This window comes from Bufo gargarizans, chromosome 2 (genome assembly GCF_014858855.1).
Source record: "Bufo gargarizans isolate SCDJY-AF-19 chromosome 2, ASM1485885v1, whole genome shotgun sequence".
Classification (NCBI taxonomy): Eukaryota; Metazoa; Chordata; class Amphibia; order Anura; family Bufonidae; genus Bufo; species Bufo gargarizans.
Window position 1 is genome coordinate 226,690,555 of NC_058081.1, and position 12,786 is coordinate 226,703,340.

The 12,786-nt window shown below is 39.6% G+C and overlaps 1 protein-coding gene across 23 annotated transcripts in view; it reads left to right on the forward strand.

Annotated features, from left to right (window-relative positions):
• The window catches only part of CELF2 (CUGBP Elav-like family member 2), a 449,189-nt gene that overhangs the window by 371,702 nt on the left and 64,701 nt on the right, over nt 1-12,786 (forward strand). For 12 of the 23 annotated variants that reach the window (XM_044280047.1, XM_044280053.1, XM_044280064.1 and 9 more), the window contains 2 exons: nt 363-374; nt 546-625. In XM_044280047.1, coding sequence (XP_044135982.1) covers nt 363-374; nt 546-625 — 92 coding nt within the window. The remainder of the gene's footprint in view (nt 1-362; nt 375-545; nt 626-12,786) is intronic. The other 11 variants (XM_044280048.1, XM_044280054.1, XM_044280052.1 and 8 more) reach the window with 1 other exon arrangement.

The following is a 12,786-nucleotide window of genomic DNA, read 5'->3' on the forward strand; positions in this document are numbered from 1 at the left end:
AATTGTCAGAATTGCCAAGCTTAACATTGACTTTCTTTAGGTATTCAGATCTGCTTGAGTTATTTTTTTTTATCTTTGTATAAGTCTAAGCACATTGGGAATGTAGAATTTATTAGATATTCTAGATTACAGGCAATAAATCATTTGTATAGTCATCGTGTCAATCCCTGGTGTAATATAAGTTGCATAATACAACTAAGTCGCTTTATAATTGGTCATCCGTGAAGATGGAATGATCAGTGATTGAATATGTGTAGCTTTATCTCTTCGAAATATTTGTGTCCACCTGTGGCTGAAAAGAACACTTCCCCATTTTGTTTTTGTTTTGTTTTGTTTTTTCCTTTCTTCTATGGTCGGATTAGCAAGTCAGCACTGTAAGTACCAAACCGCTAAAAAATTCTAGGAGTTGTTACTTTTATGTACTACTGAGAACAGTGTCGTCTTGTGGCCGTTCTCGTAGATTGTGTTGGTTTAACAAGCGTCCAACCCTTTTGTCTTGTTGTTTTTTTTTGTCTTTCCTGCCCCCTGTCCCCTTGTCCCCACAGGCTGTGCGTTTGTTACATTTTCTACAAGGGCAATGGCACAGAATGCAATCAAAGCCATGCACCAGTCTCAGACCATGGAGGTACTGTATCATCTGCCCTTTCTTTGTTTTCTTTGTGCAAATGATTGGGTAAAACGAAAGTCATTTTCCTGTTCCGACTGTTAACATGACAATCACAGATGTAAAGACCCCAGACTTCTTTATGACACTCATTACAACATTCATTGAAGCTTTTTAATTGCCGGTGATAGGGATGCCAGGTAAGATAGAACTATATTCTCTACATTCATGCCCAACACATCCAGACTGCACATTAATTTCAAATACAAAGGGATTGGATAATATAGGCACACAAATGTCTCATGAAGCAGAATTATTCTTATACTTTGTTTCCATGCTGTATTTATATAGCTAAAGACAGCATGAGTCAGTACCTCCAAGATTGTCTAGGTAGGAAAGTGATGTCAAAGTATTCAAATATGCTTTACCGGTGTGTCCTTTCATTCAGAGGTCACTAAAACCAGCCATACACATTAGATGAATTTCAGCTGAACCCGATTGTGAGGGGATCAGCTGATTATCTGCCCCCCAAATCTCATCTTGCTTCCATCTCTCTATTCTGAGCTGAGCATACATGTGTATGAGGGAGGTCAGGAAGAATGGATGTCAAAAGAACATTTAGCCGATAGCTCTATAAAGTATATCACCAGCTTAACTCTTAATACCAATCAGATGTTTTGGGAAACAGTGGACAGGCCAGAACAGGTTAGAAACGTTGTTTCCTTAGTAATGAGCAGTATTAGGGATATCCAGTGCTACATATTATGCCTCTATTGAAATACATGCCAAATGTAACAGTTATGGTACCCTGGAATAGAGGGTGCAGATGCATCTACTAATTGACCTTCTAAAATGTCTGTTGATGGGCAGAAGATCTGATGCCTTACAGAAATGTTTCTAAGAAATCCTACACATGGCGTATGCTTAGACCCTCTCTCTGGACCTGCACCAGATTTATCACAGGGGCTCAGGCTGGATGATAAATATGGTGCAGGGATAGACACTTTTCTCTATAGACTCTATACCAACAGTTGGTTGGCGCATCTCAGGCCTGACTCTTTCCCACAAAGTTTGGCCCCCTTTTTGCAAAAGCATATTGTAAAGTGTATAAACCCTAGATGTGCCAAATTTTGCCAGTTTTTAGACATTTTGTCATTGCAGACTCGAGATGAGCAAAGTGATTCTTCGATTTGTCCAGTCCACGGGGCTTCTTTATTTGCATCTGTAGAATCATTTTGCTCATCTCTCACGCAGACACATTGGTAAATGTGGGCCAGAGTCTTTTGTGCCGACTTCCCAACTTTATATGCATCAAAGGGCCTCACAGAGATGGAGCCTTCTAATTGCCATATTTCGAAGGCCTATTAGTGGGTAGAATTCAGCCCTCTAGTTCAGCATAATTAGGGCCTTCAAAAGCTTTTCTTTAGATACAGATATCAGATGCTATATAGAACATTGCAAGCATGTTTAGGCAGCAGAGTAGTTATTTTAAATCCATGGACCTGATTTACACAGCAATACATCCTCGTCCCAAAAAGGGCACAATAGTATAAAGACTATACATTGCAAAAAAATTCCATCACAAGAGGGATCTACATTATGTCACTTTAAAGAGGCTGTTCCAATTGGCATAAAGCCATTCATCACACCTTGTAACGTGTGACATACTAGTCACCGGTTATGTATCACCTTAATCTCCATAGTCCAACCACAAGTAGCTTAGTGATCTCTCTTAGTCCTTGTAAATGTGCCTTAGAAAGACAATATGGCTGATTAATATCACTGCTGTCTGTCAAATAAGCTTGCAATTACCAGGCTTGAGGTCACCATGGTTCACCAGACCTAAATCAACATCCAGCAGGCAGCTTCTCAAGAGAGCTTCCCATTTTAAATCACCAGTGACACCTAGTATTTCACCTGTAGTCACAGAAAACTCAGGCCTTTATATTTTAGGTTTTTATTTCCAGACTGAATAGCTGTTGTCTTAACACTATATATATAGTTAAATGCTGAAAAAGGAACCTGTGTGAATAGCAATAAAAATGAAATGATCCTCCAAAATAAAGACATAACAATTGGTAGCACTCACAAGGCAATAAAATACCAGTTGAAAAATAAAACTCTGCACAATTGATATGCCTGAAAAATAAAACGCCAAGTCCCCGGGATAAATCCAGTTCATGTTTATCACTTATCTAAATGTCCCTCGTTTCTGGAGAAATGTCATATTGTGCTTTGAGAAATGTGAAATATGGTGTTAATTTAAATCCCAGTAAAAAAAAAAAAAAAAGAAATGTCTACAAATGCACTGCCGCATTGCTACAATGCCACCTGTGTTTGTGGCGCAATTATCCCAAACATTAAAAAGAATGGTTCGTTGTGAAACAGAGCACTGACTTCTAAAATTACAGCTTGGCCCGCTGCGGCCGTGCAATTATATCTTTGAAATCCTACACAGAAAATTGGTTCCCACTTTGTCAAAGTGATATTTAACTTGTCTAAGCTAAGACATCTTTTTAACTACTTCAGCAGAGGAAGAATCTTAAGATAGAAGAGCTAAAAATACAGGAAATCAAAGCCTGTAAACCACAAGATAGATTACACTAATATTTTTCTGGCATTCCACTGCAGCCTTGTACATGCGGCTGTATCTTATAGATAGGTTTTCCGTGTCTCCAGCATGTTGAAGAACGATAGATACAAAGGTAGAAAATAAAATCTTACTACTGTGAAGATACAGATCTAGTAATGCAACCACCCGTGATCAATCACGCTTTCTAGGAATTCAGTTATGTTCTGACAGATCCCTGGCCGTGCTTAGATTTGGAGAAGTGCGCTGCCTTCAAGAATCATAAACAAAACTGAGAAAATTCCACCTTACCTCAAAAAGAATCAGGTGATTATTGTGTGAAAATATGACATTATGGAGCAAATATAGTTCATTTAGGATGGGAAATCCCTGCATGTTTATAGTGGGAGATATTTTATTAGATTAGCTCATTCTCGGGGAGATTTCTCCAGCTTTTATTAGCTCCTGGCAGCCAACACCCTCCCCTAAACCTAGATTCTGACAAACACAAATGCTCCCAGATGTAGGACCTGCTGTTCTGGATGTGATGAGCAGGAGACATGGCTGCTTTCTTCTATTCCTTGCCCCCGTAGAGCACCCTTGGATCTTCTGTACAGATACACTATTGGAGACTACAGGAGGCTACAATGTGTGTGATAAGAGGAGGGGGTTATTAGAAGCTAGTCAGACAACACAGAGAATATTGTACCTCAGAATCAGCAAGTTTTAAAAGTAGCTCACGTTAGAAACATGCACGCTAACCTTCAGTCTTAAATAAACATACTAAAAATATAATAGAAATGTCATATTTTTACATTTTTGTTTAAAGGGTCTGTCCAAGATAAAAAATAATATGTCCCCAGCAGTGGTAAATGTGATAAAATAAGTCATACTTACCCATTTTCTCCCCTACCAGTGTTGAGCTCCAGTCCTGCAGTGATGACGTTCTGTACACACCAGGAACCATGCCACCTATCACTAGGCCCCAGCAGTATACAGCATGTGACTGCTGAGGCCAGTGACTGGCTACAGAGGTGACATGGTGTGCATGAAACCACAGTGTCAACACTGCCAGAACTGGAGCCAACACTGGAAATAGTAGGAGCAAGTATGCTTATGATATTATCACATTTATTGCTGCCGGAGACATATTATTTCAACTTGGACAACCCCTTAAGAAATGCTCTGGAATCCATTAAGCTATTTAATTGAGTTTACACAGGGAAGGTACTTCCTTCTTTCACCAGTGCAATAGACTGCAACTTACAGTTCTTCACTTCTCCATGCACAGACTTGTGGGGGGCTTGTTCTTATGCAGTGTAAAGTATAATGGATAGACTACTGCCAAATCATTTTTGGCACATATACTGACCCTAATCATACATGGGTCCTAATTGAGCAGAGCTAAAAAGCAAACCATGTTGATCAAAATAAATGGCTCGTAAGCACTACCCAGGGGCAGTGACTTACATATTATTTTAGGATCAGTTTTCTAGCTGAGATCTAAAAAGATTATTTAATCCTTTATCTTATGGGTATCACATGCCTGCTATTATTGCATGTTATCTCCTTACTGTTGGCTGCTTTCTAACTCTGCACTATTAGCTCAAAGTCATTATCATCTATTGTGGCCTAGCTGAATAGCATTTCATGTTACAAAGAAAATCTAAAACACAAAACACACCCCTTGTCTCATCAAAGGTTTAGGTTGATGCTCCCTCATGCCTTGAAGGGGGTCTCTGCTTTTTTATCAGATTGGTGGGGGGGGGGGGCAACTGCTAGAACCCCCCCCCCCCCTTCAAACTGTTTGAAGAGAATACAGCGCTTGTATCAGTGCTGTGTTCTCCTCACTCTTTACCTGCTTGCCATCATCATTACAGCGCTGCCATCCAATTCTCTCCTTCCCATTAGGTCACTTGCTCACCTCTGCAATGTCAACAGCGAGCGCTGCATTCTCCTCAAACAGCTGATCGGTGGGGTGCAAGAGTCAACCCTACCCCCCGATCTTTTATTGATGACCTATTTAAGTGCCATGGCACCCCGAAACAGCTTATCAGTGGGGAAGCCAGGTGTTGGACCTCCACCAGTCTGATATTGATGACCTATCTGGAGGATAATTTATACATTTCTGTACCACAGAGAATCCCTTTAATTAATATTATTAGTATTCATTAGTGTTGATTGAATCAAAGTCAAACAAACTGACTTCAATAGGAATTTCAGGAAAAATTTGATTTGCTGCGAAGCCAAATTTCCTCGTGCTTCATTGCAATTAATCAATTTTACCTGAAATGGCGGTAAAAAAAATCCATACTCACCTCATATATTTGCGCCGGCGAAGAGGCTGTTGCGAATGTAAGACAGCTTCCTTGTTGTCTTACATTTAGATTATTTTCCCAGTTTTTTAGACCTGGCGTGAGTGGGGAGAAGTTGCAGATTGTGGTGCAACTAACCTTTGTGCCTGAAATATGCCCAGTTTAGACGTATTTCATCTTGGAAAATTCCCCCCTTAGTGTCTCAATTTATATGATTTAGCACTGGGATTTCTAATGCTTCAAATATAATTACTGTGAAGGGAAATTAAGCATCCAAGACAATATATAAAGTATAATTAATAAATAAGTAAAATATATCAAGGTATAAATTCAAAAACCTGTTGTAGGTTAAAACATTAGCACTATAGGTATAACACAATAGGTATAGAACATTAGCACTATCATTATAAAAAATTAAACAAAACTGTCACAAGTCCTTTTAGAAACTATGGGCTACCATATCATATATTACAAATACCACATGACATCAATTACATTCACTGCTATCTAGTGGTCATAACGGGGACAGAAACCTAGCATGACACTAATATACTTATGAAAACACCTACACCGGTAAGGGGGAGAGCAAACACATGAAACACAATCTATTTAGTCTGTGATTTTGTCATGGTTATTCAGAATTTTGCACAAAAAACCGTAATATTGCCGCTTATGTTACTGGTTGATTTCAGCATGCATGTATACTGTGTTCTGTATATTGTAATTTTGTGTATAATACTTTTTCTTAGTTATGACATTGTGGTGTTGTGTGCAGTGTTTTGAAATCAAAATCTGTCAAAATACTTGCATTTCTTATCTTTCTTTCTTCTTTTTTTCATGTCTGTTTGTTTGCATTGCTAGTCTCTCCCAGAGCATGTTGGGTACTATATCATCATTACGGCATCATGTTGTGACCCATTAATCTGTGGCTTTGTTAAATGAGAGATGAAAAGCACAGTGCATGAAAAATGTCATAATTTAATTGTTTTCCGTTTTCCAGATGTAATGAGATTGGCATCGTAAATCTATCTTCTTTTTGTGAGCAGCTCTTTTGAACTTTGGTTGAAAATCTTCCCAGTTTCTTTCTTCCAGCATACTGCCTCCATGACTTTAGAATACAAACAGACCATAGCAAGAAATGTCCACTTCTTATGCTTAAATAATAACTGCAGCAGAATTTTAGACATTAATGAAAGGATGTGTTCCCTTGGCATACACTTATTTACATATTCTGCTATAAGGAAAGGGGGTTCTGAGCTAAGAGTAGAGTCCAGCTCGATTGTGCTTTCAGCCATAGAAGACACAGTGCACCATTAAAAACAGTGAGCAGAACGTAAACCTATTGGTTTCAATAAGTGCTCAAATTATTCAGCAGACAGAGACATAAACATAGCTGATTCCTCAAGAAAAGCATAGGACGCTCCATGGTCATACAATGGCGCTCCTTATCTGCAGCAAGAACGTGGAATCAGAGTTGTCACCCCAGTTCTGTCTAGGAAAAAATATCTGACTCCGTATGATTTTCCTGGACATTTAATAAAATGTAATTGCATTTAGAAATGGAACTGGAGTGCAATGTGACCAGGGGCGGACTGGGAACTTAAAGTGGCCCTGGAAAGAATACTAAAAGTGGCCATGTTTTGTAGTCTGGTCCAAATTGATGGAAGGCAGGGACAACACAAGTAGGCGGGGGCCAGCAATACCATATTGTGGCACATTATACCACCCCAACAGAGCTAAATACCACACTCCATCACAAAATACTGCCAGCAGCACAAAATACATCCACAAAATCACTGGCCTCAGTAGTGACATCCTGTGGACTAAGGCCAATGATGGGTTGCATGGTGACCCATGTACATGGAATGTCATCACTGAAGGCAGGAAGGTGGCATCAGCAGCAGAGAGTATATAGGCTGTAAATAGGGAGTAAATACCCACATGGGGAAGACAGCAGCAACCTGGACACACAGATCCAGCATGTACTTTATTACTGTGAGGGACACTACCAAATTAGAAACAAGTTCATCTGGCACATGGGGCATGATAGGATTAAGAAAGTTAACAGGTTTTCTACTACTAAAGTAGGCAAGTCTTAGTAAAAAGTATATTGGAGTAGCATGTGCCAAATTTATTATGAGGCAAAATTTGTCACTTTCTAGGCCACAAGAGTGATGTAAGAGCTTTGTTAAATCTGCCTCAATATTTTCTAGTTTTAGTAATGAACTAATTTAAGCTGAAGATGTAGAAAATGTACTGAGCAATTGACATAGCGCCAAACTTCTTCAATACTCATAATTCTAGCCCATCTCCATGGCTTTCACTTCACTATCTTTCTCTAGAGAGAATGCATATTGTGTGGTTGAATGCTTGCTCTCATTGACTTTATGCTTAGAAAAATCGTGATTTCAGCCCATACTTCCAGTTTAGAAGACACTGAGCCATAAAACTGTCTCCAAGTAACACACATGAAAAAGAGAAAGGAACACTAATAAAATAAAAAGGAAATGATCCAAACCTTGTATTACTTAAGACTATTATGTTATTCACTGTCGAAAAGAAAGTGAGAAGCAGAATGGTTATATTTTTCCATTCACTGTGATTACTGCAGTTTTTTTTTTATCAACATCTATATTCATAAAATTGTGAATGCCTTTTACAGAAAGTTGCAGATTGTTGTTCGGCCCATTCCATACACATAATGCATATTATACACAGTGCTTTATGCATGACATAGTTGAGAAAAATACGGCCATATTTCACCATAAAACTCTGACACCCTTCTACTGGTCACACTTAGAACACTATGGGGCACATTTATTAAGACCAGTGTTATAGACGCTGGTCTTAATAAGCCCTATACCTGGCAGTGGATCCGATGGAGTTATGGGTAGAGGCACCGGTCTCTACATAATTTTGGCGCATCCAGCCCCACTTCCAAATGTAAGACATGTTCCTAGCTGTCTTACATTCCAGCCCGTCCCCACCCATGCCATGCCCACTTTTTTAGACCTTGCGTGAGCAGGGAGAAGTCGCAGATTGTACCAGAAATACGCCTAAATACCGTATATGTTTCAATAGGGATTTAAATGTTTTTTTTTTTTTAAGAATGTAAAAAATGTGGTTAACAGTAGGAATTGTGCTAAAATGAAAAAAAATTGCAAAACTTACCTGTTAAATCATCTGCTGCTCCGCTCCACTGCTCTGCTCTTCTACCATTCTCTGTTCTGCAGTGATGACATGCCTGTTATAGTGAACCACAGTCCTCAGCGGTCTTGTGTTATACATCTCTTAGGCCAGTGATTGGCGGCTGTGGTCATGTGGATGTTTGGCTTGTCTCCACTGCAGAGTCGACCGCTGAGGAATATCAGAGCAGTACCTCTGGAGCTGACTGATTCACGCGCATAACAAAGCACAAGGTGCATATTAAAATATATAACACTATATAACGACTATATAAACTGACTATGGTCTCTGCTGCACTGGTCTCTGCTGCACTGGTCTCTGCTGCACTGTACCGGATTTTTCACCCTATAAGGTGCACCTTAGAGGAGAACAATAAGAAAAGTGCAGTTTTAGAGGAGAACAATAAGAAAAAAATATTTTTCATTACACCTCAGGTCAGACCAGCAATCAGACCCCCAATGTTAATCAGACCTCAGATCAGACCCCCAATGGCTCAGATAAACCCCCAAACCTTTAGCCATCTATCAGCCCCCAATGTCGGCCATAAACCCCCCCAATGTCAGCCATAAGCCCCCCATTAGCCCCTCATGTCAGCCATAAGCCCCCCATTAGCCCCTCATGTCTGCCCCATGTCCCTCAGGTCAGCCATCAGCCCCCAGTGCAAATAAAATAAAATAAAAAAAACACTTACCTCTCCTGCTCCTAGTCACCATCACGATCCTCTTCATTCTGCTGTCGGCTGGCTGTGTATAGCGGCGCACAGTGTGAGGTCACAGAGAGACCTCACACTGTGCGCAGCCCTGCACAGCCAAAATCCAAGCCGTGGACCAGGAAGTGGTGAGTACAGATCCTTCACCGCTTCCTGGTCCTTCTGTACTAATGAAGCGCTTCCATAATGGAAGCGCTTCATTAGTACAGCGTTAAAGACTGCCCTGATCGCCGCAGCCCGGCAAACTATCCTCCCCGGCCCGGCAGTTCTGGACCGCTGATCTAGGACATCACATTTAGTATGCCAGTGCTCCCTCTTTGAGGGATGCTTATTAGGGTACATCCATACTGGACAGAATATACAGCGGAAAAGTCTGCATGCATTTTTGCTGTGAAAATGGATCTGGATTTTATCTGTTCTCTTTGAAATCTGAGAATTCCGCTATTGAGATCCTCAGCATAAATTGACATGCTGTAAATTACAAATCCACACCACATTGCAGTTTTTTGTTGTTTTTTATGCAGCCTGTGAATGAGATTTCTTATCTCAACCACTTTCATGTTACTCTACAACTTTGTGGATTTGCTGCACAAAAATCCAAATTCACAGCATTTACGTCACATGTGAACCCACCTAACTATGCCAAAATGTACCCAATTATACTAATACTATTTTAGCTGCCCTTCTACAGTTGACAGAACATATAAAAAGATCTATTTATTTTTGCTACCTTTTAATACTAAAGAGCAGGGTCATCATCCAGGTGGTGATCTAGCATTTAGGAACTTGCCTACTAACCATTACCTTCAAATATTTTTAAGTAAACTAAGTTGACAATCAATGGGTCTGAGCATCAGGTATTTCCCAGAATACATTGTAACAGCTCAGTAACCAACAAGTCACGTTATTAATGTCCAGTTTAGCCCCAATAAATCTCTGAAGCTTGTAAAATAAGAGCAGATGATAGGAACCGCACTAGAACATATTATCCAGCCATTTGGGAGAGATTGGGATATTATCAAGTGAAGTGAATGATTCCATAAAAAATATATTTGAACCTGGGACTACGTCTAACAATTCTGATTGAGTGACAAATACATAATTGCTGAATGACAGTTAAAGGAGAGGATAGGAATTGGGGAAGTGCAAATTGTTAATAATATGTTCTCTTACCATTAGAAACTGGTCATTTAAACTCGTAAAAAAAACTCGTAGAAGCGCAGAATGTTGTTTTTATTCTCTTACTGCCTTGTATCCATTGGAGATCAGGAAGAACACGGTCTGGCTAACAGGGAATTAATTAAATGTGTTTACTTGTGGCATTTTTGTAATGTGAGGCACTAATTAGTATTGATAATTGCAGTGACTAATACAGAACTTGTAACCCCTTGGAGCCTAGCCATTTCCCATTAAAAGTGCTGTGTGTCCAAAGCGTGCCTGGAAAGTACTTACTCTGTCATTTATCCTGATGGCAGGTTTGCTTCCTGAGATAACAGTGTACACGTCCCTATGTGATTTTAACCCTGTTGGTATTTTTTGTGTTTAACACCATTGTAAACTGTGCAGCCTCTGTGGCTTCTCTATAAAGGACATAACAAATAAACGAGTCTATGTAGTTAATAAATTCCATACAAGTGTTAAAATAAGTGAAGCCGGCACTTAGACAGTGTAGCGCAGTTTGCAGCAAAAATGTTTCTTGATCAATTGCCCCTTTAGGACAGTAGTGTCACTATATGGTTGTGGCCAGGTCCACAAACTGTGGGGCCCACAGAACCCCTCAGCGCACTAAAGCTGATTGTACTTGTTTGATCTTCTTTCAGATCTTCTTTGATGTCTGGCAGCATAAATCAGAGATTCTAGAGTGTAGGAGACAGGGGGAAAAGACATCCTCAATTTTCATAAGGAAGATCTTTAATCTTTCATGCCAAAAGTAGCAGAAGGTCAGTACATAGTCAAGGAATGGAAGCTGTGAAGAAAACGGGTTACAATTTTCTCATAGCACATGAATATATGAAAGAGATTGCTAAACTGTAATAGGAGATTATATTCCACCCCTTCCATGATTTAGAGTAATGGTGGTGTACTGGGGTATCCAGTAACTTATGTAAGGCCCATGTCAGGACCAACAGCCTAAGTAAATTTAATTTGGAATTGCAGACCCCAGAGAGCAAGTTCATGCCTAGAACCTCACAAAAAGCACAATATGTTGGGAAAGCCTCCTCTCTCTCTCTGCAAAACACCTTAGATACTGCAGTCTATATTTGGGAAGCAGAATAGATAGATAACTGCAATGTAATCAGTGACTGATAGTGCTGCATCATTGGGTCAAATAAGAGACCCAGCAATGCTTCTAAGAAGGTACAGATGGGCTGCAGTTGGCAAGTGTGAGCAGAAGTTGCATGTGGGCCCGTGATACGTTGGTTCCACCCCTGTTTAGGTCAGATTAGCTAACTGCATAGGTGTGTATCTGCTATAGAAACAAAAGTGTGATGACAAATTATTTTTGTTAGACAAAGCCAATTTTCTTAGCTATTGTATTTTTTATATACATATAAATGTGAATGGAAAGTATCATTAGATGCTTTCACATTACTAGGAGACCACGATTTGATGGTCATGTGTACCTACATAGGTTCTATAATACATATAATACATATAATACTAACTGCTGACATTTAAGGTACTATTTCTGCCACGCATTTAGTTCTAACAACTGAACTACAATAATGGTTCTCACATTAGTGGACAGTTTTTCCATAGGACCCATTAGTGTATCACTGTGTACATGTCAATAACACAACTGGTATAGATATAGCCCATGTCAGACATTCAGACATGATGGCACTTGGAAAAGAATGTCCAGTAAGAAACAATGGAATAGCGAGAGCTTTGATTTCCACTGTTAACCACCTATGTTCATGCAATATGCCAAAAATTGTATCTTATAGGGGTTATCCCACAAAGGATAAATTTCATCTATCCACAAGATGTGTTAAGCTTTGGTCATTGGGACCCCAACCAATTACAGTCCTCTGTTCTTCCAATGTGTATGAGCACATTGAGGAGCTTGTATGGAGTGGCACGCTCAATTCCAAATCCACGGAGCTGGTAGAAACAGCCTAGGGTGATAAATGTTGTTTGTGGGGAAAACTACTTTAAATCTATAATCCCATGACAACTATTTTTTTAGTTTTTATGACCTGTTATTCAAAAAGCCAAGTTAGATGGGAATAAGGCAACTGTTACCTCTCCTTTGGCCAAGAGCAAGGGACTCCTAATTCCTGTTTTTGAATGAAGAGTAGGATGAGCACTGACCATTGGTTTCCACATTCAGTGTATAAATGGCACACTGTCTTTCCATTCAAAATCCATGGGACTGATGGAAACATATATGAAGAAGAAC